At 36.4% G+C, this 24,310-nt stretch overlaps 1 protein-coding gene across 1 annotated transcript in view; it reads right to left on the bottom strand.

Moving 5' to 3' along the window:
• Positions 1-24,310, bottom strand: part of itga1 (integrin, alpha 1) — an 86,869-nt gene that overhangs the window by 55,607 nt on the left and 6,952 nt on the right. Inside the window, exons 2-7 of the mRNA XM_088910296.1 lie at positions 9,953-10,073; positions 5,878-5,990; positions 4,252-4,340; positions 3,118-3,232; positions 2,430-2,557; positions 1,163-1,311 (exon numbers count right to left, since the gene is read on the bottom strand). Coding sequence (XP_088766422.1) covers positions 1,163-1,311; positions 2,430-2,557; positions 3,118-3,232; positions 4,252-4,340; positions 5,878-5,990; positions 9,953-10,073 — 715 coding nt within the window. The remainder of the gene's footprint in view (positions 1-1,162; positions 1,312-2,429; positions 2,558-3,117; positions 3,233-4,251; positions 4,341-5,877; positions 5,991-9,952; positions 10,074-24,310) is intronic.

Raw genomic sequence — 24,310 nt, 5'->3', positions numbered from 1 at the left:
GTCTTCCCTAATAATTTTAGTAATAAATGCAGTAGCAACAAGTGAGAGGATGCCATTTGGGTCTTCTAGCTTGTTTGCTTGTAGCAAATTAAACTGAGCAACAAATCCAGTTAATATTTCTTGAAAGAAACCAGTGTGTCAGCTTTGGCAACATGGTTGTGTAGCTTGTTGCTACAATCCGCTGTGTTAATAAAGTGTCCCTTGTTTTCCGTTTTAATTGCTCTTTCCACTAATATGCTCTTGTTTGTGTCTCACTGTTAATTCTGTAGTAATCCATTGGGTTGACTTTGAGAATTTTGAATACTTGAATCATTTCCCACTGTTGTCTTCTCTGTTCAGCTAACAAGATTCAATTCATTTAGCCTGTCAAAGCATCACATTCCTTTAAATCCAAGAATGTATATGGTCATGCTTCTTTGGGGTGATTCCAGAACAACAATATCAGTTTAACAAAGTGATGACCAGAATTCTACACAGTATTCTAAATAAGGTCTTACTAGCACATTATACATCTTTTAACATAACATCCTCTGATTTACCTTTGCATGCAGCTGAAAATAATATGTATATATGAGATTAGTTGATTTTTAGAAAGATGAATCATAAAATAATGCTAACCCATTAACGTTAAATTACAGTTTGTCTCAAGAGCTTGGAAGGAGGGCAAACTTAAATTCCCACCACCTTTAGGGTATAAATATGAATACTATAAATCAACTTGATTTTTTTTGCTTGGAAATATATAACAGATAATACAGTAATTTGTTTTTCATTCCATCACACACTGTTCGTGCATTTAAATATGATACAATCATAGCCATTAATTTGTGAGCAAATAACCTGGCACTCCCTTTTATTTGGGACGATAAGAGAAATACAGTAACAATAGTGCATTATTTTCCGGCCAAAAGAATAATTTATTCAAATCCCTTATTCTAAGCATTCATTGTTAAAAAAAAACATACAATCTTAAGACAAGTAAGCAATTCTCATTTATGTTGCGGAAAACTTTTCTTATCAAAATTTAAAGAATCCATAAAACTAAAATTGTTACAAAAAGAAACATGATTTTCCCAGTGTGAAAGTCAGGCTGGACTAATTGTGTAATATCCTCTTTGTAGTCCAGATACTGGGGCAGAACAGAAAAAGTATAAAAAAGTACCTGGCTGTGTGAATTCCAAGAGCTGTCATTGTTCTGTTCCCCTGCCTCTGGGGGATTTTCTCTGCTGCAGCAACTAAGTCTTCAGTGTTGTTGAACTGACTAAGGTTGAACACATGACCAATGTCATGTCCATACTGGACAATTCCAACCTAAAATGGGATAACCAGACCAGACAACAACCTGTCATTTGAGGTCAGTGAAAAAAAACCTTTTGCTTTCAGCCTTCCCTGGAAGGAATTATTAATTTATATGCAGCATATGACATGACTTGGATCTGATACAACGTCTTTCAGCAAGCACTGTAATTACCTATAATATAATGAAAAACATGATCCAAAAATGTCATCTGCTTAGAATATACAGTATTAGTTACAGGTGGTTAACATTAATAAAACTTTACATTAACAGCTACAATTTTAACATGCATTTAGACATTTTTGCTGCTTTGCCCCACTGCAAATGCTGTTTTCAATTGATTTTTAATTTTGTTTTATTTTTTGCATTGTGGATCTCATTTTCTAGAGATGTGGATGCAGTATACAGTGGTCTTCTAAAATAGGAAAGCATCTAAACTAACCAAATACCCATGAAACCCATGGAGAATGACAGTAAGATAACAAATACAAGAGGAGTTGCATTTCGGGTCTTGAGACCTTTGCATTGAGAAAATGTACACTCTGTGGTGGTCTGAAGCTGGTTACTCAGGTTCAGACCAGTAGAAGAATACAAATTCAACCAATGATGTACAGCTCCAAAAGTGAAGTAGTTAACCACTGCTTTGGAAAGTCTGGGGTGTTCTTACCACAACTTGCGGGAGAAAAATTGAGATGGGATAACCAGATAAGGAGGAAAAAAACAAGATATATTTTATTTTAATCAAAATCATAATTTCTCAATATAAATCTGAGGAACAGAGCTTGTACAATACATACTGCATAGAGCTACAATAAGTGACAGCTCCCTTAGGTTAGCTAGAATAACAGTGTTTCTACTCAGGATTTGCAAGCATTTGAGACAATATTTACATTTAATTGAATACTCAGTGCAAAGTGTAAAGAAACAACAGAGAAATCATGGAATAACAAAATGATATTTAAGAAAAACCCCGGAATCAAATGTATAAGTACAGAACGAGGCTGCTTTAAACTACAGCATAATGAGTCAATGTAAGATGTACAGTAATTGCTCTCCTTTAAGGGTCAGATATTAGCCCTGTTATGTGTGTAGGAGTAGGGTATTCAATTATAATCTTGTATTGATTCCTTACCTGTGATTTGTTTGGGCCAACATCAATGCTTTTCAGCAGTTTTACTAAGAAGTCAATTACACTTTTCCAAGGATAGATACTATTAGAGCCATCCAGAACAATTACTATGTCAAGTGCAGTTTTACACCCTGGAATATACAATAATATACAATAAGTTTTACCACAAGCTTATATTAAAAACAACAACAACAACAACAACACGTGCAGTAAAAATGATAATTTATGCACTTGCAATACATTTAGGGAATTTTATTTTGCTAACACCTAGATTATAAATAGATATTGTGGTTCTATTAATTTTTAGTAACCACAAATTATATTACTGTAGTTAAATGCCAATTTATTTAGTGTGAAATTGATAAAATAAAAATTGATTATTAAAAAATAAAAGAGGAAAATGGTTGGAAAAAGGAAAAGTAATGGTTGGAAATACACAGGCTACAGTCATCTAGTCTTACTGAGCTAGCTGAGAAGCTGAGAAGATTAATGTGCTTGAATCACTCCTAATACTCCTAGTACTGCAGATGGAGAAAAACACAGAGCAATAAAGACAGCTCTTTCCTAAATTGGAAATGTTGGTTTCATTGCAGAGCAGTTTACAGTGTCTGGTATGTCATCATGTACACTAGTTCTGCTCAGTGCTCTTCCAAAACACACAGTGAGTAAACTAAACTTGTGGTTTGCATACCTTTCACAGTTGGAGCTATAGAGTTAACAACCTCAAAAGATGAACTGATATTGGAGCATATGCCCGTTGTATAGAGCAGACTTCCACATTTATAGGCATATGATGGTCCACAGGCCTAAAAAATTAAAAACATTTTTTTTTCTCTAGCAATGTAAAAGAAACAAAAACAGACTGTAATTCAACATGGATTTTGTGAATATGAAATCTATCAAAGACATGAATCCTAAAAACCATACAATGCATCACCATACCAAACTTATTACCCTGATTTATCTCTGTTATGTGGGGAGGAAATTGTTGCTAAAGTGTTGTGAGATTAGCAAGAAACAATTGCTGGTTGTATTTGAAAATAAGAACAATTAAATAATAAATAAATAATTGAATAAAATTAAAATAATTATTTGTAGTTGAAAGTGTTCTGAAAACTCTGGATCATAAAATTGAAGTGTAATCATTCTGAAAGACTCAAACAGTATTGATTCCCATCAGTGATCCATAAATATGGTCACATTCTTGGTAAAAGGTTCTTAAAGGTAACAATACAAAAATCTGATCTGTATCTGTATTGCTACTGTAAAGTTGATTTTTGCCACAATGTATATAGCTAGCTAAAACAGTTATTTTACCAGATACAATACATTTTTATTTTTAAATATGTTGCAATTAACACTGAACTTTATTTTGTAGTTGTGTAATGAAATAGTTATTTGTCTTGGACGGATGAAATATAACTATGCTGTACATCGGCACATGTACAGTAACTATGGTATATACACGATTGCTTGGGGTCTCTAGATTCTCAGTTCAAGTTTGTCACCATTTTAATAATAGGTCCCAAATAAGGAATTTTCCAAATCCATGGGAATAATGAGTCTTCTGGGTGTCTGTTGAAAGATTTTTGTTTCCGGAAAGGGGCTTCCATAGATAACCGTAGATTTCTGTGAGTAAATGTAACACAGTACAATTGGTAGAATATTATAATGCCCTGGAGATTTCTAATACCTACAGTATACTCATAATAATAATACTCGTGCCTTAATTAATCTACTTCAAGATCTTCTTTTCTGTGAATGCTTGTAATTCTTCATACTCTTTTCCTTTAACTTTTATAAGTTTTAAAATCCTTTTTCTCACCAGAAATCCTCCATTTGGATTAGTGACTAAAGTGGTTCCAAGGGTCATGTTTTCCTTGACTTCAGTAACATTAGGAATTGTTGTGTATTCTGTGAGAAAGAAAAAATAATAAACCAAGTGAATCCTAAAAAAAAAAAAACACCAGCTATACTTTGTCCCATTCTGTCTCCCATAGGTATGGCAAAATATTATGTTGTTAACATCTTAATCATTAAAATTATTGATAAACAGAGATGTTCTCAATTATCATTTTTGTTTTGTGAGTGAGAATTAACACAGATCATATCACCAGTATGTAATTGGTGTTGGGAGAACAAGTATAGGTAATTTACAGGGCTCAGTGTGGGATTATTTTTTTTCATTAATGGAATGTGCCACTTTATAGGAAGTGCTGCTGTGTAGCTAGGAGACTTTGAGCAACTGTGATTGAATCCTGATAGAGGGGGAGCAGAGATGCATTCATGACATTAACAGTAAGGATAATAATAGTGTTAAATTTACTGTAGTAATAGCAGTTTTGAGGAGCTGAGCAGTACATGAAGTTCCTTTCAGAGCGGCAAAGGAACAAGCAGAGGTAATTTCATGTTGATAAGAAAAAAACCAGTAGGAAAGATATTTTTTTCTGAGAAGAAAGTCTTCATGTATGTGGTAGTGATCACAATACTACTAGGAATAATATTGTATTACAGAACTCTTCATAAGAATTGATCTTTGAGTTTCCACATCATTGCAATATTGGATGTAATACTATGGAGAAAATGCTTTTTTGATTAATCTTAATCCTAATTGAAGTGAGGGATAGATGAGATCAACATACGGGAGAAGGAGAAAAAGAAAACAAAGTCAGTAGTGACAACTATTAAAATGATTTATATGCAACCCCTATCTCTTCTTCTCTTTCATAAACAGCTGAACAAATATTCATATTGTCCTTTGCATACTGTAGGTATCATTTTCTTTAAAAATGTGCAAATGTGCCTTTTCTTTTAAAAAATTTGCAGATGTTTGATGATGATGTAAATGATACCATGAGTATGACAATGTGGATATCATAAACATTTTATCCATCTATAGAGATACTGTTTTGTAAGCTATAAAATAGCAAAATACCATTGCATGACTGTCAAAAAGTGTAACCATAACAGTGAGTTTTCTTGTTAATACCACATACATAAAGCCTTATGTTATTTTCAATAGAACAAAATCTACATTAATGTACTGCATGATACTTGTAGCATTTTTTACGTCCTGTGTGGGTCCTTGTTACATTTGCCTTTGAGCATTGACTGTTTAAATAACTAAATGGATGGTCACTTCTTTCCTGTGACTAAGTAAATTTATGTAGACTGTATGTGTGAAAATGACAGGTATGAGTTATTTCTCTGTTTTTAAAATTTTTCTTTTAATAAAGACTGACATTCTGAAAGTGGAACATAATGCTGCTCTATTTTTTACCATAAGTCATGAAAGATGCACACTAGTACACACTGTACATCTGAAACATTTAATGCACACTAGCACATCATGTCAAGAGCTATAATCCTCTCGAAGCAACCACTGATGTAATTTCAGGATTGTTACACAGAAGTAAAGCACAAGCCCAACAAATATGATATTGTTTCCTACCGGGCAGCTCAAGTTTCATGCAGCTGGAATTCCTGCCCTTGCCTACAGGGCATTTGTAGACATCTCCTGTTCTTTTTGCTGGCTGTCCAACCAAGGGAGATCCAATTAGTACCCTAAAACAGTAACAAAGAGGCTTTTACAGTTTTTCATAAACCAATGATCCCAGATATGGTTATTTATATCTATAGATGTTTAGATAAAATCTCATCTCAATTACTGTACTTCGATTTCTTCTGATATCACATCTATAATAATAATAATAATAATACTTTGTCTTTCTGTAAAACATGCACATTTGCTCAACAGCCTTGTTACCCCTGATGTCACTACAGTAATTATATTTTATTTGTCATAAAAAAACACATGTTTTATGGGGAAGGGGAGAAAAGTGGATCAACTACATTGCTCAGAGGGCTGTGGGGATGACTTGCTATATGCTGTCACCTGACCAGACTGGCTAAGTGAAGTGGATCCTTATCAGTTTGCAGTATCAGAGCAAGCGAGCAGTCAAGAGTTTTTGTGCAGGTCAGTGAACCTTATGTTAGCTGTGCTGGCAAGCAGTTAACAACACAGTGAGGAACTGAAATGACAGCAACATTAGCAACAGGAGTTAAGCTTTGGTCATGTGTTTTGTTTTGATTTAAATTATTTTCATTGCAGATATGTACACCTCCTTCATGTTAGAACACTTCTTCCATGCAAGAAGATGAGTGGAAAACAGTCTGGCTGTGGTGATTAGCAACCCTGAGCTATCACACATGGAATAACATGGGGTTTGTTTCAGCCTTCATGGTCACATTCACTGTCAGAATTTCATCGACCAAAAATCAAAACTGTAACATGAAACAACTATTGAATAAAAATAAGAATATGGTGTAGCTTCACCAGCTGATTCACTCTTTTACAAGGAGCCCACAGCCTCTGGTAAGTGATCAGTTTTAGCCACTACTCCAATTAAAGCTACTGTATCCTGGACACTTTCACTTGTCACATTTTGCTTATGTAATGGCGTGTGCTTTTGTTGTCCATGGGAACATGTTCCTCATGGTTTCATTGCAATATTCAGTTTCATGATGCAGATCTGTAAAGTACCAAATAACTTCATAAACATCTTGTATAAGAACATAAACAAGGCTGCTAATGAGAGAAGGCCATTTGGTCCATCTTCCTTCAATCATTAGCAGCTAATTAGTCCAAGGATCTCCTTCCAGCTGTTTCTTGAAAGAAGCCAGGGTATCGGCTTCAACAGCATTACTGGGTAGCTGTTGAAGTCCTGTTGAAGTTGATTCAGTATTCTTTCAGCTTTACAAATGTTACATTCCAACAGCATGTTAACATAGGAATTAACTTCCATTCCTTTCTGCTTGTTTTGAATAAGAAAATGAGAAAATTAAAATGCGAAAATGATCTAAAGCACATGCTGAACGTGACATTAACAGTTATCATAAATGTTGATTACTGTGCTTTTATGAGAACCCTAGTACCGTAGTAGAAATTTATGAACCCATATTTATGTCCCATGTGAACTTTCCTAATTAGAATGCATTAGGACAGGTTACTATACCAAGGCAATCATTTCCACATGTGTGTCGAAAGATTTAAAGAAAGCATTTTCAAAGGGTTGGTGAATGGTATTTATGATGAAAATTAATGTGCAGTTAGGCTTGTTTCAATAGAGAAAGGGGGCAGAGTCACCCAGTTTTACAATGTATTTATGTGAAGGTTTTTATATCTAAGTAACCTGGTACCAGTAACAGACTAACTAGAGAGCCAAACATGTTTTTTTATCACTAGCCCTGCCAGTTAAAAATGTTTATTGTTGAATTTTTAAGCTTATTAAAGTTGTCTCACGTTACTTGTAATCAAGCTTTTTGTTGTTGTGTTTGCATAGAACTCTTATCCAGTACTGGACTGGTAAAACACATATTATATTAGTTGATTTACAAAGATTTAATATACAGTATCATGATCTACTAGCTCAAGGTGTGGGCATTGGTGAAGAGGAAAGTGAGATACAGACATAGAGTGCAATTAGAAAAGCCAAGCAGGAGGCCACAGAAGGCAACTGTAAAGATTAAATCAGTAAAAGTCTGAAAGGTGACCTCTTTATGACCCTTGTCTTATATTCTTGTCTGTGGCTTTTTTGCTGTGGACTTTGAGCTGTGCATTGTAACTAGCACCAGGAGGGCTATTATGCTTGTACTTCCTGGAACCTACAACCACATTTATAAGTGCTAAAGTACTTAAAACAAAATTGATGCAATGAGAATTATATCTCCACACAACTTTAAATTAAATTAATTTGCTCAAAAAAGACATAATATGTTTTATGTTTTCATACATTATATGATGGGATACATATTAATTTCAGGTAAATTTTCAGAATACAAACTAGGACATTACAGGGCAGACACAAACACAGACACACAAACTCAGATCAGGGGCAATTATTCCAGAAGTCAATTAACCTACCAGTATCAGTATGTATCAGTACCAGAGCACCCAGAGAAAACCCACATGAATAGAGGGAGAACATACAAACACCATGCAGATAGTAATTGAACACAGTTCCCCACTTCTGTGAGGCAGCAATGCTATTGTTATGACCCCAAGTGTCTAGAGGTAAAGGGGTGTAACATTGAGGATAATTCTTTTGGAATTTTGGGTTTTGGTGAGGGACTAGGAAGCGTGATAACAAGGGTAAGGAACTAGAGTGGTGCCAAAGAAAAGAAAATAAACAAAATGGAGCTGGCTAGGAAAGTGAGGGAAAGCTAATCTGACTACAAAAGAAAACCCAAAACACACGGTCTTCGGCGTCTTCAACACCCTAGCTAACCTCCACTGACTACCCAAAACCATACAAGACAAATGGCACTCACCCGTACTAAACTAGTGTACTAATACAAAATCAACTAAGTGTGTAAAGTGTACCCAACAACCTAAAATAACCTTATCTACAAAAGTTCACACAAAAACACAAGTGAACCAGAAATACAAATAAGGGAAAACAAGAGTAATCAACAGGAACAGGGTACAAAAGAACACAAAAGGTGAACATGTAACACGTTAGGGCAAGGTAATGGCAAAACAAGGATAAACACACAAACAAACAAAAGTACAAAGAAACTAACAGAAAACCAATAAAACAAAAAAGCCGAAACTCGAAGCAAAGCGAAGCGATAACCAAAACCAAACGGGACCAAAGTCAAACAAAAGGCCTCTCCTTGCTGAAAACCTCCATGTTATATGCTGAATAAGATGTGTTCTGATTGGCTGAGAGCTAATTGATGATGACGTCATACTGAAAGTGTGGTGTAATGGTGGGTCAATGGGGAAGGGAGAACAATCAAGGGTCAGCAGTGTGGACATAACAGAAAAAACACACACAGAACACACACTGGGACGTAACAGCTATCCACTGCATCTCTGTGCCACACAGTTTAGAAGTTATTTGGGACAATAATTTTAACACACTCAACAATCGTTGTGCCCTTTAATAAAGGCATAAATTGCTTATATTGATAACTTACTAATGTTTCCAATAGAAATAGGTTATTATGGGTGACATATAAAATATGTGGATCTGGGAATTCCAGAACCAGAATTAGATTTATGCCCCTGTTCGAAGATATGATATAGAGATTATTAAACTGAATCCTAGAGTGCTGCAGTCCTGCATTAATCACTAATGTTCATTCCGGAACAACTCTTTATCTAATTGAACCAATTATTGTCTAATCCAGTGCTTCTTAACAGGCATTCCCAGCTTTTTGGTTGTTGCATTGAAAAAAAGGGTAAAGAGGGTAGTCTTTTGATTTAACTAGAAGGAAACTAACATAAGAATCAGTGAGTGATTTTTATTTTTGTCTTTTTTTTGTTGTACATGGAAAAAAACATTACATTCACTTATTTTTCATGTCAATAAAAGTCTGTAAAAAAGGATTTAGGACACTAAGGGCACTTAGGACTGGACTGTCTCCATCTTGTTTCAAGAAACAGTGAAAGGATTTACTTGTCTCTGTAGCTCTTTGCCTTATTTAAAAAAATACCATAAAGTGCACTGCAATTAACTTACCATTTCCCTTCACTGTTTTCAAACTGTTGAACACTATACCCAAACATGTCTTCTACAGAGCCACTAAATGACATGCCATTTTTCTCATCCACGTTGAATGCTGTTGCACACTGAAGCAAAACTGGAAGGAAAACAAAATAAACAAGAAAGGTTTTGACATTTATTTAGTCGTATGTAGCTCAGATTTATTAAGTTATTTTGGGTGTCTCAAAAGAAAAATAGTGACCCGGTCTGCAATGTCATTTTTTTTTAAAACAACACTAAAGGTGGAACAAATAAAAGTTCTACTGTATATTAATTTATTACCGATCTATAAGATTTTCCTTAATGTCCAATGAAAATACTGTACAATAATGAAAACAAATATATTGTCAAAACCAAGATTGATATTTATTCTTATATAGTATGAGTATTCAAAGCTTTTATCTTATTTCTTTACAAGCTGAGAAATGAATTGAGAGATCTTAGAGTTGCTTTTTTTCTTTAATGCTACCTTTGGGTTTTCCCAGAAAATTGTACGTGTTCAATGGTAAAACGTACCTTTCATCTAAAAACACTGACATTGGTCAACTTTTAAGCAGGTTATACACCAATCTAAGATATTGATCGTAACATTATACACTTCTATAAAATAAAATTATAGAAGATTACAAAAGGTAGCTAAATAACCAGGTAGGATGTGAGTGATTTGGTTTACAAGTTCTACACTAATATCTCATGTTTCTTTCTAAAAATAAATAAGAAACTATGGGTTAAGTCAAACCTGCAAACCAACCACCAGCCAAACTGTATATTAGAAACCAGTAAACTGCAACAGGTTATGCTTGCCAGAGGCTTGCTGCTTATACCTAATAAAAACCTGCTGTCAGGGGCTGACAATAAAACAATAAAAAGTAAGAAATAAAAGCTATTATGTTCAAAGCACAGACTGAAGTGTTCAATATGTAAGGACCTGTAACCTGGTGAAAGCAAAAAGTATTAAAAGCATCCTTTCTCAGATGAATGCATGCATGCATAAAGCACTGATATATTCAAAACCAAAACCTACAAATGGTATTTAAAGATTTTGTATGAATTCAGCCCTTTGTATGCAGAAGTAAATACTTTAAAAATTTTATTTTTTGTCACCTCTGACCCTGTTGCTGACCTTTCATCCGCTCAGACAAAAATGTTCTGAGAAAAAGCTCTCTTAATCTTTCAGATTCTTGTTTTTGGAGGCTATAAAATAAAGACCCACTATTTATAGTGTACATGGCCTCATTGTTCTTGTCACAGCTAGACCGTTCATTCCAAATAGCATGCAAAGAAATTCCTTCCTGTAACTCCTTATATTTATGATTTGCTAATAGACATGTGGTACTTGCTACATTATTCAGCTATTTAAAAAATTAGCACATTTCCATTAATTTTCCATTAAAAAATATTTATGGAAAACACCCAGAGAGAGGGTGTTTCTTGTTAATATTGTGGTTGCACTCTGAATACAACATTATGTTGCAAGATTTTTGGCTAAAAATGAATGAATGAATTAATTAATTTATTTAATTATTTATATGAACCCAGAAAATCGGAATGCAATGCAATGATAACAACAAGCAACAAGTCATAACCATATCATATTGAACTGAGACAAAGAAATAAATTATAAAAAATAAATACCAATGCAGATCAAACCTAGATCTGTTTGTGTTCACTCCATCTATACTGCAGAGATCTGTTTTTCCAGATCAGTGTAGCAGGGGAGCCAGAGCCTATCCCTGCAAGCTGTGAGTGCAAAGGCAGGCACTCTGAACAGGACAGTCTTTCACAGGGCACACACAGACACAAACATGCACATACTCACACTAGGGCCAATCAACTTTCCCTGATGCCAATCAACCTACCAATATGCCTTTGGGCTGTGGGAGGAAACCTGAGCACCTGGCAGAAACTCACACATACAAACTTCACACATATAATTATGTTGGACCCTGGGCCCCAGTGCTGCATGGAAACAATGCTAACTTACTGAACCCCTGCACCACCTACTATAAAACACATTTACAATAATAATGATGGGTTTATATTAGTTTTTCAATGTCTTCAGTATGTACAATATGACTGTCCCAAACACCATGGTTGGTATGCATCTGTGCTTGAAAAACACTGAATACTAAGATAGTACCCTAAACTACTGTACAGTATATGATTATTCAGTATTTGTTTGTAAATTGGAAATCACTTCACAAGGTGGTTTAATCAATTTGAGTCAAATGGTCAGACATAAAGAGAGTTGCACCAGAGGTTTGCTTGTAAAATAAAAACCCTGTCATGAATTAAAGTGGTCAGTTCCACCTACAGTATAACATTTAACTGAGAATGTAAAATATATTGCCTTTTAACTAATGACAGTAACGTGTTTACAGATGTCATGTCAAACTACTTCTATCTGCTATACGTAAGCATGCCCAGCGGATCTGCGTTGATGTATCACAACAGAGGTTAAAGAAATGAAAGGAGGTTACTATTTTAATTATGAAAATGTTCTTAGACAAATAAATACATTTTTTATTAGACCACTTGAAAGTGACATTTCAATGCAAGTTTGTTTTTTTTTAAATTAAACAGGTTTCACTTTATTTTGGCAAAGGAGTTTGTGCAACAGTCTCAGGCAGGGGTGTCATCTGGGGAACTGAAAGGGGTGGCTTTCCTGGTGGGTATGATATGTTAAAATATTATGTTTTTTATTTGTAAATTTAGAGCTATAAACAGAGGAGAATGAGAAAAGCCAGACTGACTCCCCTGAAATACACAGTTTCAATGTATTTGTCTTTTACCATATCCCAGGTGATCCCAGAGTTTTATTGCCAGTTGGAGAAGAAGTATGACCATCATTGGTAACACTGCATGCCTGCAAGCACCTACTGTAGGACGTAGCAAGGCTCACTATGTTATTAAGCTCTGACAGAGCCCTGGTCAACTAATCCCACTTTGCCCTCACCAGTGCTCAGAAAACTGTGTGCTAGTGTCTGGAAAATACCGGTTACAGATGAGCAACTTTACCATTTGAACCAAACTGCAGTCCACAAAATATTGTATCTTTAGACTTCAATGGATAATGATCCCTGAAATACTGACATGCTCCACTGCCAAACTGTCTTCAGTTTGAGAACGATAGTTCTGTTCCCTTGTATTTATTATAATAAAATACATATGTCATGTTCTACCAATAACATTACTACAGTAGTTCTTGTTAATGGTAAGTACACAAGTAATAATGGTGTACCAATGGTAAGTACACAGTATAAAAACATGTTTTTACAAAAAGAACATGCATTGTGAGTATTTTAATTCTTTAAAATTGCCTGGCCAATTGCATTTGTAAGTGCACAAAATACCAAAACACTCTAGTGTTTACTTTATTACAAAAGGTCATGTTAACAGTACTCATTGGCCACAGTATTAGCTGAATCCCAAGTGAAATCAGGAAATCTGCTGATAAAACAGGGAAGTCTGCAGTTGTAACCTCCCAGTTTTGATTGTAGTTAGTAACTTTGATGGTTTGCTTTAAAACTGTTTGAAAGTCAAAACTATCTGTGTCCTGTCGTTTTTACTCCAACCAAGTTTATGACCACAGGCTGATTGTTTTAGTTTTGTGTTTGAGGCTTATTTTAAAAAAATATATTTTGCACTTAATGTTGCAAGGTGAGTGGGACCAACCGTGTGCTAATTAGTCATTTTCAGAACTGCCCACATTCAGGTGTGTAAATGTAAATCATTGTGGGACTGTCTCATATTTTCTTTGGCAACAATGTTCTTTATATATTTTTAAGACTAAGGCCTGAGCTCAGAAAAAAAGTCTGAACAAGCAAGCCAATCAATTACAACATAATTGATTAAAAGCTGGACAAAAATCATCAGACAGCAGTCCCCCAGGACAAAGGTTAAGAATTACAGTACTGGTATAGACAGTATTAACTGCTAATTAGTAATAAAGCTAATTACAGTTACAGTACATTTTACCCCTATAGAATGGAACCTAAAACATACTGAGCATTCCTTGAGTAAAGTAAAAAATGCAGCTGTAATGTAGTAATGTATAATATACTGTAAAGTTCAACTGAATAGCTTGGCATATATCTACGTATATCTATTGCTAGATCAGACTGCAAATTTCCAAGAAGTAGTAATCAAGCCAATCTTCAAAACTATATCAAAACAGATTAAGGTTATCCAGAAAGGATCACTCATCATGAATATAAGAAAACAGTTGACTTATTTTTACTCTGAGGAAGACCAGTTTGTGGTATAGTATCTGTTGAACTTGTCCTGAAAAATGATGGAGATTTACAGTAAAAGCGTCCTGTGCTTTCATTAGTTTTAGTAATGCTTACTTGGCTGTTTCTGATTGATCAGAGAACTGCTCTATTGATTGCTTCAGTAAGAGCAAATGCTGCAGCAATTTAATAAATAGTTTCCAAATAGCCATTGCATGATATATTCTGCCCAACCTGTTATATCAAATGCAAATGTCAAATATCAGATCAAAACATTCACCATGGCCAGTGTTGGGGGGTGTTTGCATTTATCTTTGTTCCTTCACTGCAATGAATAGAATAGGTTTTGTTTAGGTGACTTTGCAGAAATGCTTACACTCCTTTTACTATTACAAGTATAAGTATTAACTTGTACAGTATAAGACTGTCATGGTAAAGGTTGGTTGGTTTAGGATGGTTAAGACTTTAAAGTGAATTCCCCCTCTTCGTGTGCAATCTTTGGATGGTTCCCCAGTATTCCCCAGAGCTCTACTCAGACTTTGACGTTGACAATTTGTCTGTTTGTCTACCCGACACCTTCCACTAAGGCAACCATCTCGCAAGCTTGCCCGCAGGTACATCGGCCCTTTTCGTCGTGCAGTTCACTCCAGTAACTTACTGTATGAACTGGCCTTGCCTCCTACCTTTAGGATTCACCCTACATTCCATATTTCCCTCCTTAAGCCCTTTCACAAGATCCACTTTGTTGAAACCCCAACCCCCACCGCCTCAGGTAATTGACGGACTCCCTGCCTTTACTGTAAATAAGATCCTAGACTCCAATTGGTCTTGTGGCTCCCTGCAGTATCTTGTTGATTGGGAAGGCTATGGCCCAGAGGAACGTTCGTGGGTACAGAAGGATATACTGAATCCAACCCTGATCCGGGACTTTCATCATAACTTCCCTAATTGTCCTGCTAAGGTGGGGGTGTGGGGGATAATGTTACGATCCCCGCTTCCCAGCAACGGAGTTCGGACAGCAGAAGAAGGTGTAGACCACGCTGAATTAGGCAACCTATCGGATCACTTATTCACCATGTAGTGGCAAGGCTTATTAATAATACAGGTATTAAGTTTGCTGCTCCCTTGCCAGTCCCTCTCTCCCTCATCTCAGTGGTGCTGGACACAGAGAGGCCATTCCATTTTGTTTAGATTTAAGGTGTTTTTCTATCTGATAGAGTTTCCTGATAAGGAACAACTTCCAAGACTGAGATTCTCCAGCCACCCCAATAAATGGTCATCTCTGGTGCCTTACTGTCTGGGAGATTCCAAAGGAGAGTCTCATCCCAGGCTGTTTACATCCCTATTGTCAGAGAGCATGGTTACTCATCCTGCACCTCGATCAGCCAATCAGCCACGTGGGCCTTGAATGCCCGCAGAACATTCAACTAATGAACGACCGTAGTTCCTCCAGATAAAACAGGCAGCACAGAGCGCCTCCTGGACATTTCTCAGACTCAGCTCCTCCTGGACATTCTCCGACTCAGCTCGGACAACCACGTAACAGCCAGTGTGTCCGAGTGCCAGGACTTTACTTTGTTCTAAGAGTCGAGAATGGAGGTCCCCCGCGCGTAACCAAAGGATCCGCCCAAGATTAGCCCAGTAGCAAGCCTCGTGAACTGCCGGTACCCCACCGCGAACGCTCGCCTGATCAACAAGTGAACTACGGTCGCAACTGTCGACAGCTGAATCTCAGTATTCAGGACTAGTGTTGCATCGGAAACAAACCGGTCTTTTTCCCGTCTAAAGAGTGTGACTTGCTTGGACCCACAGTCACTTTCCATGTGCACAATCTCTGCTAGTTGAGCCAGGACTAACTAGCCAGTCTTCAGAGAGCCCACTGCCAGCGCGCCTCAGCAGCAGAAATCTCTCCCTCCTTCTCCCCCCCCATCTCATGCCAAACCAGGACTGCCTGGCACCAGGCCAGAGGACGCCGATTGGATGCAGCAACAGCCTGCCGCTGTTCCTTTGTGTCCGCGGGAGATCTGTATCCACACAAATTGGATGAGTATTCAACATTCTGCATTACAGCTCGAGAATTCAATTATTACCTCAACCCAGTTGATATTAATTTAATTCCTATGAGTGACGTACTTGCTTGTGAGTATTGAAGAAAGATGTGAAGACGGGGGTTTGAATTTAATCCTTTCTGTATGCGGTTTAGACTTCTAAGTCACAAGCTGGGGTTTATGGCAGGAAAGGGGGTTAACTAATAAGGATTGCAGATGCAAGCTAGGAACCCCCCTGGGTGTAATCTTAAACTGACCATTTGGCCAGGACATCGTAAACTGGCCAAATACCATGAACCCCCCTCTTTACCATCAGACCGAGTGACGTCAGAAACGAGGAAGAAGACACTATATAACCCAAAAGTTTGTACCAGTATGGAGAACAATACTTCGGTTTTGTTGTTTCTTGCGGGAAACAAGACTTCGGCTTTATTGTTCCTTGCATGCAATAAACTCATCTGTTTTACTTCATCTCGGGATCAAGAACCTTATTCTTTCTGTTACAACAGTATCTAGTGTAGAAGTTGTAATCAAAGTTCATTAATGAAACGGTATAAATGAATGGTATACTGAATGTATGTCCCTCTAGGTATTTGTAACTCTTCGTTATTGAATATATATCTTTTGTTTTCTGCTAACCTTCACTCTTAAGATATGTTATGTTCAAATGCACATTTTATGTATTAATAAATGTATTGTCGTGTATTAGTATCCGTGTGTGTGTGTTGCTGAGTTATCCCGCAAGGTCAGTTTTCTAATAGCCATCAAATAATAATTTTGTGACTTATTGCTACAATTAATAATTGTCCCAGTAAATGCACAAAACCCCTACAACCACCACACCTCCATCTCATTATATACTTAAGCACAGTCTTCCCTAACCTCCTCTCTCACTTATGGTTTTCCATGTGAGCTTCATTACTGCTTTACGCTTTTTTTCTCGTTTACACCTTTTCGGCTTGGAACTGCTTTTCTCTGTTGGACCTACAGCTTTTGGATTACAGCTTGGCTTTTGAAAGTACCCCTCTAGGTTTTGGATTTCTGACTTTCTCCCTTTACTACGCCTCCCGGATTGCGGCTGTGACTCAGAAATCACGCTCTCTCGATTTAGGATTACTGGCTCCCCCTTTTGACTTAATTTTTTCGAATTGCAGAGAAGTTCTTTTGCAGGATTATTTTCCAGCTCCCGCATTAGGGTTTAATTCTTAGTTTTGTTTTTATTAGCCAGACTCGTAACAGGGGCCCTAATAGATGAAAGAAGTTAATGAATTAATAAAATACTCTATATGCTGCAAGTGGCATAATTTGCTTCCTGTGAAATGCCTTTGCATGTATATTTTTCTTTCTTAGAATTGTTTCCTATAAAAACAAATGTGGACTTTCAATTTAGATTCACTATTGATACCTTCTCAAATAAAAAAAAATACTTTAGGTCATTTGAATTTAGTGAGTCATATTTCCAGCTCAATCAAACCTCTCTAGTTTCATACAGACATGTTCTTTATACACAATAATATATCTAAAGCTATTACCAATACTATCATTGTAAGAAATTGAGGTTATTAACATTTTATAAAATTAGCAAAAGTACAATATTTATACTGTGAAGAACATAAAAATGAATTTCATTTTTGCACTGCATGACTGACCATAATAAACATAAATACACAAGTACAAGTATAAGGAAACTCATTTATACTTTGACAATAAGATTAGGAAGCTTAGGTTTCTGTGCATTGTGCTTCAAAGGGTGTTGTATTAACAAAACTAAAACAGAGTGGTAATTATGCTGAATTAAGTTTTTGTTTCAAAAACATATCTTCAAACACTTTAGAACCAGACAAGAAAACAAACTGTGTAAGCAATTGCCATCCTATACACTAATCTCGCATATCAGCTGCAGCTCACATACTGTATAGCACGTGTAATAATGTATCTACTCCAACAGCATGTACATAAATTACTATTTGTATGCTAATTATTGTTCTCATACTGGGCTGAGAACATGATTACATGTCTAGCTGCTCACTATAAATAGTTTTTTATGGATTGGCTGGATCATAGACTTTAACTGAGTCTACAGTAACACATGCTGTACCTATTGAAGATTTTGCATCTGTTTTGTGTGTCTGTTCTTTGACTCTGACTGGGGGTGAATCTACATCTGACTGCATAGGATTCCATTGCACCGTTTTATGGACAAGTACATTGCCAGTGTTAATTTGGTATATGTGCAGGAGGGTGATTGTGTCATCAGACCTCAGTGTCTACAGAGGGGGCCTGTGAACAAAAAGCTTCTATTAAGGATAATCTATAACTTGCTGTATCTTGTTTACTGAATTGATATAATTATTGAATAGTTTTTGCATAAATGCTGTTCAACCTAGACAAATGCAGCATATTATCCCCACTACTTGGATAACAACTGTGAAGCTTAGCTTAGTGTTAAGCTTCACGGTACTGAAACACTCACCCAACAAACACCTTTTTCTCCTTGAATCCTGAACACTGAATAAATGGGATTTTTCTCAGCTTGTATCTTTTTCAATTCGCTGCCTTCTCTTAGGCTATGGCTCCCCATCTCACTATCTGTCATAATCTGTTACTTAACCGTCCTAAACGCTGGCACATTCCCACAACCTCACTTAATCAGACACCAGCCCGGTCCAATTCTCAGAAACGACAACGCACTAAATAATCATCCAATCTTTCGCCGCATCTGTTATTTAAACCTTCCTCAAACCACACTTCATCGCTTGGAATTAAACAGCCTGTTTTCCTCGCTCTGTCACCCTTTTCGAAAACCTTCTCGCCTTCCTGAAATCCGACTCACTGCCTGCGTCACCGACACTGACTTTGCCTAGCCCTTTGGATTGACGATTGCTGTCTCTGCCTTCCTTGAATCTGACTCTCTGCCTGCCTCATGACACCAACTTGCCTTGCCCAATTGGTTTCGTTCAAGACCTGCATAGGGTTCTTCGCTTCGCTTTGTGACACCCCAGCCTCTTCAGTCTTGTTCAGCTGGGAACCTTCACCTAAAGTTGGACAGCTTCATTCCAGCCAGCTTCTCTGCTGCATTAAGGCAGCCTTTTTCCTGCACAGTAATACATTAATTCGGCCAGCTCCATCTCCAATCATCATGCGTTATTACTTCATCATCTCTCATTAAAGCCTTGCTCCCATTGGGCCTTCCCTAAGACTCCAGAGGCTTCGCTGTGACCTTATGCTTGGTACTCGGCTTATTATTCACCACAGCAGCATAACGGTTTCCTTAAATATACAAAAAGAATCAATTCAAAGGCAAAATGTCTACCATGTTGTTTTTATTACTGATATTCATTTAGTTTAATTGATCGCCTTTTATTTCTTTCTTTAAAACACTTCCAAATCACAAACGTTTAGCAAAAAATGTAAGAACTTTACGCATAGATATCACAGATAACATATTACTTTTATAACAAATAGTCTTCAAAGATTATTTTGTGCACTGCTTTGGAATTATTAAACTGAAGGGAGTGTTGTTAGGAACCAAAATGTAGGGCACAAATGGCTCTAATCTTCTAGAACTTAATCTTTTTAAGCATGGAAACAAAAACTACCCAAAGAATGACATAATTCATTTTACTGGTTAGAAAGGCATGTATCCAAGAAGCACACACCCACTTGAGTAGATTTACAGTAGTGTCTTTATTTCTCAATGTATTCTAAAACCATAGCCAAAAGAGTGTAACCTTTGTGTTTGCAGTTATTTTAAATGTCTTTAATCACAGATTTCAGAAATTAAATGTGCCACACTTAATACAAATACTATCAAAAGCTCTGCAACATCTGTCTAGAAATGTAGTCTCAATAGAAGTTGCTTGAAGGTAACATGCACAGTAATGTATGTTTAACCTTCTAAATACTTTCTGCTGTACTGTGCCACATACTGTACAGTACAGTATGAGCTTGCAGGAAAAGATATCAATAGACTGGTGGATTGTTTTGTGTATGGACTATATAACAGACAGCTTTCCAATTTACACAATGTGGAATTTCTTTCAAGTAGCACTTCATTCATAACTTTGTTTTAGATTTTTAACCTGTTACTGAATATTGACTCCTTTTTAAGTTGCATACATTTATATTAATGTACAGGCATATACACATTGTACTGTAGCTTGTAACCTCCCTGAATGTCTCCCTAGTCAGGGTTCACTAATCTACACAAGTAACCTACAGGCATGTGTTTAGAGCAGATGGAGCAGTACAGAAAAGATGCACTGTAGTTATTATACTGTGTTTGTCTTCTATTAATGCTTTTCTATGTGTGCTAGTTGTATTTTTCATTTTAGAATGAAAATATCCCTTTATCCAAATAAGATCATGACCCAAATCAGATTCTCAACAGCTGAGTTTTTTTAAAACCTCATTCTTTTTTTAATTCTTAGAAATACATCTCCTGTGGCCAAAAGTATACATTTCAGGCTCATTTTTGGTTCACAGAAAATGTACAGTTGTTTCCTGTTTCTAAGAGGACAAATGAGGCTGCTTGCAGGGGTAGTTAGTTCACTTTTGCACCTATAAGAGAATAGTTTTAAGCTTCTTGACTACAATATTACACTGCCACCGAGTTTTGTAGGCCCAATATAGCTGTTTCTACAGCTTGAATGAACCTTTAAAAAGTTAATAAATACCACCCAATTAATTTTATATAGCAAAACTAATATACATTAATATACAGTTATACCTGTAGCTTATTGACACAGTGGTTAGCATTGGTGCCTGACAGCGCTGGAGCCCTGGGTTCAATTCTGGACCTATATATGAGGAGTTTGTATGTTCTCCCCATGTTCACATGAGTTTCCCCTGGGTTTTCCGGTTTCCTCTCACAGTCCAAAAACATATTGGAAATTGAATTGGCTTCAGGGAAAATGGTCCCTGCTGTAAATGTCTGTGTTTATGTCTGTTTCTGTGTGTGCCCTGCGACTGACAGGCATCCCCATCCATGGTGTATCCTGCCTTGCACCCAATGCTTTTGGGACACGCTCCGGGCCACTGTGACCCAGAATTGGATAAGCAGTTATTAAAAGTGATATTATATAATGATATACAGTATATAGCACCAGAGTGAGTTAAAGCCTGACTCAGTAGACAGCTGCCTCAAGGCAGGATACAAAATGGGTGATGCCACGGTCCCTTTATCATAAATAACATCTAGCAACAAAATTAAAACCTGTGGTTTATAAAGTATACTTTATGGAAAGAAGTCTGTAATACATATTTTACTAATAACATCAGTGACCACACATAGCAGACCATCCATTTGAAGTACTAGTAACAAATTTCAAACAAGGTGAAGTGCCTTACAAAATTATTCAGATCCTTCTAATGTTGTTTTTTAAAAAAAGTTCTTCTTTTTTGCAATTTGTGAAATCATTTTTTAAACTTAATATTTTATTTAGAGCTTGAATGCTACAACTGAAGATTTCTAAGGCAAGTTATATGAAATGGCAGCAAAGAAAGAAGGATGAAACATGTTACTGCCAGAAGTATTCAGTGCCATGAACTAAATAAAAAACATTTGGTGGATGTGCTTTTGACAGCAATTACAGCAGCAAGTCTTTTTAGTAAGACTCTGCTAGGTGACTTTTTTGCGACTTCTTCTTGACAGATTTGTTCAAGTTATTTGAGGATCACTAACATCAGTGTTCAAGTCTTATTTGACTGTAGGGATGGTGTTGACTGGAGATTTGTGTGTTAAGTCTGTACCAAATGTAACATTTAGCATTTAGACCATACAATTTTGGTCTAATCTGACCACAACACCTTTTACCACATTTTCGCTAGATTGCTAACTAGACTTTACTAGATTGCAAATTAGTAACTAGGGTATTTTAATGGCTTTTTTTAGTAATGGCTTCCTCCTTGCCATTCTGCCATATAGGGTAGTTTGAAAAGTATTCAAGAGCATTTTTCTCTTCTCTCAGTCATTGAATTCTGTAGATCTTTCAAAGTTGTGGCCTCCCAGCAATTGAAAGAGTTGGCCTGATCTAGCTAGAGTATACCCTTCTCTATTATTGCACACAGAGAATGGTCAATCAACTAATTGTGTGTGTCACTAAGGTAATTTCTTCACCTATGTTAATTTAAGTTTATCATAACAAACAAATAAACTGACATGCTTAAATATCTATTTTATCTTGATAAGAAAAGACTACAATTCTAACAATCAAAATTCTCAAAGTCATTGACAAATTTAACCCTTTCAGGTTAACAGTGGGAAAATTAAGTGGATACTAAGTGGATAATACTGAGAACAGGAGACACTTCTTTGTGATATGGAAGTCTTAAGTAAATGCTCCAGTCATGTCCTTAAAGCCAGTAAAATCCCATGCTTTAAGGAATAGTGATCCTCTGATAAATTAGCTACTAAAAACCAAATAAACTAAATGGTCTTCTCTCATTTACACAATTTCTTGTGTTCTTATGAATTACATTAAAAAAAAATAACAGTTTCTTGAACACAAACGGGTCATTTAATTTCCAAATACACAAAGTATCCATCAACTAAATATATCATTCCACAAAATAAGCTGAGGTGAAAATTATATGACCTGTAGGTCTTTGTCAGCTTGTTTGGAAGAAAGTTTAATTCCACATAAACCTGATTATGCTTCAATACCAAATTGATACCCAGTGGTATGACAGTGTTGTTTCATGCTCCTCATGGCCCACTCAGTAATCTGTTGGGGGATGCAGTTCAATTCCTCTTAAAATAAAAACCCAAGCTTCTTCCAAAGACATTCCAGAGGTGAACAACAGGTAAGTGGTCAGCTGACTGTATATCACAAAATCTCTAGAGTAAATCTCTAGTGTATCCATCACAATATAAACAGTCAGTCCCAAGTAATGCCATTTTTGAAAATGAAGCCACAGTCAGGATGCCTTTCAGTGTTTGTAGCACAACACTGTAATCCTACAAGCCGCTGGGAAGCTGCAGGAGTCACTATGACATCTGGAAATGAGAGAGCCCTAGTGAACTAATCCTGTCCCATCCCCTGGTGGCACTCAGCCAGTTGTGCTCCACTGGGAAATCTTGTCACAGTCAATGACTTGAACTTGAGATGCCTGGAACCATGTGAAAACCTTTACCACTTAAGTCATACAAGAGCCCCAGGTCAAGTTCTAAAGCACTGAGATCTGGTTACTTTGTTCACAAATCTTTGCCAACATTTCTCCATCACATGAAATGAACCTGAATTTGTCTATCTTCTTCTTATTGCAAATAGAAAAACTTAAAGGTTTTAACAAAATATTTAAAGATTATTTAAAAAAAAGTCATATTTTCTGTAATGACTTCTAAAAGCAAGTAGTTATTTTAATTTTTTGGTGCGACCTGTCTTTGTTGTTGTCTACCCTTGTTTTTCAAATGCCAGATGTGAAATTTCCAGACTTGTTTTAAAAATTCCAGACAATGTTATACATACTGTAGTGTGAAAATAAAAGATAATGTAATCATTTTACTGTCTCTTGAGGTTTACTGACACCCTAGCTGGTTTGCTTGTTACCAAGAAACACGATAGAAAACATTCCACAAATATATACAGTAACATTCTCAGAGTGTCTGCACACAAAGAGCTCTCTTCAAGGATATGTAACAGACAATCCTTGAACTCTTATATAGGTGTTATATGTGTACTAGCACCTCACTGTCTCAAAATAGCTATGCCATAGCTCTCCCATTGTATTCACAGATTGAAATATTGATAAAAAAATTTGCAAGGCATGAACAGACAGACATGCTCACCATCTTTTGGAGCACCTAGAGGAAACCCACAAAACATGGGAAGAACATACAAACTCAACACCTATAACACAGTAGGTCTGGAATTGAAACCAGGGCCACAGAACAGGGCAGCTATGTTAACCACTGCACCACTGTGCCTCCCTTGAATTATACAGTTCCAGTTCTATTCTATTTTTCTAAAGCTTTATTTTTCTCATTTTTACACAGGATTGCTCCCATTCAGATTTCCAAGGTCATTCTATGAACCGTATTTTTAACATCGGGA

This window comes from Atractosteus spatula, chromosome 3 (genome assembly GCF_055471065.1).
Source record: "Atractosteus spatula isolate fAtrSpa1 chromosome 3, fAtrSpa1.hap1, whole genome shotgun sequence".
In the NCBI taxonomy this organism is placed as follows: domain Eukaryota; kingdom Metazoa; phylum Chordata; class Actinopteri; order Semionotiformes; family Lepisosteidae; genus Atractosteus; species Atractosteus spatula.
This window is presented reverse-complemented; position numbering and strand designations above follow the sequence as displayed.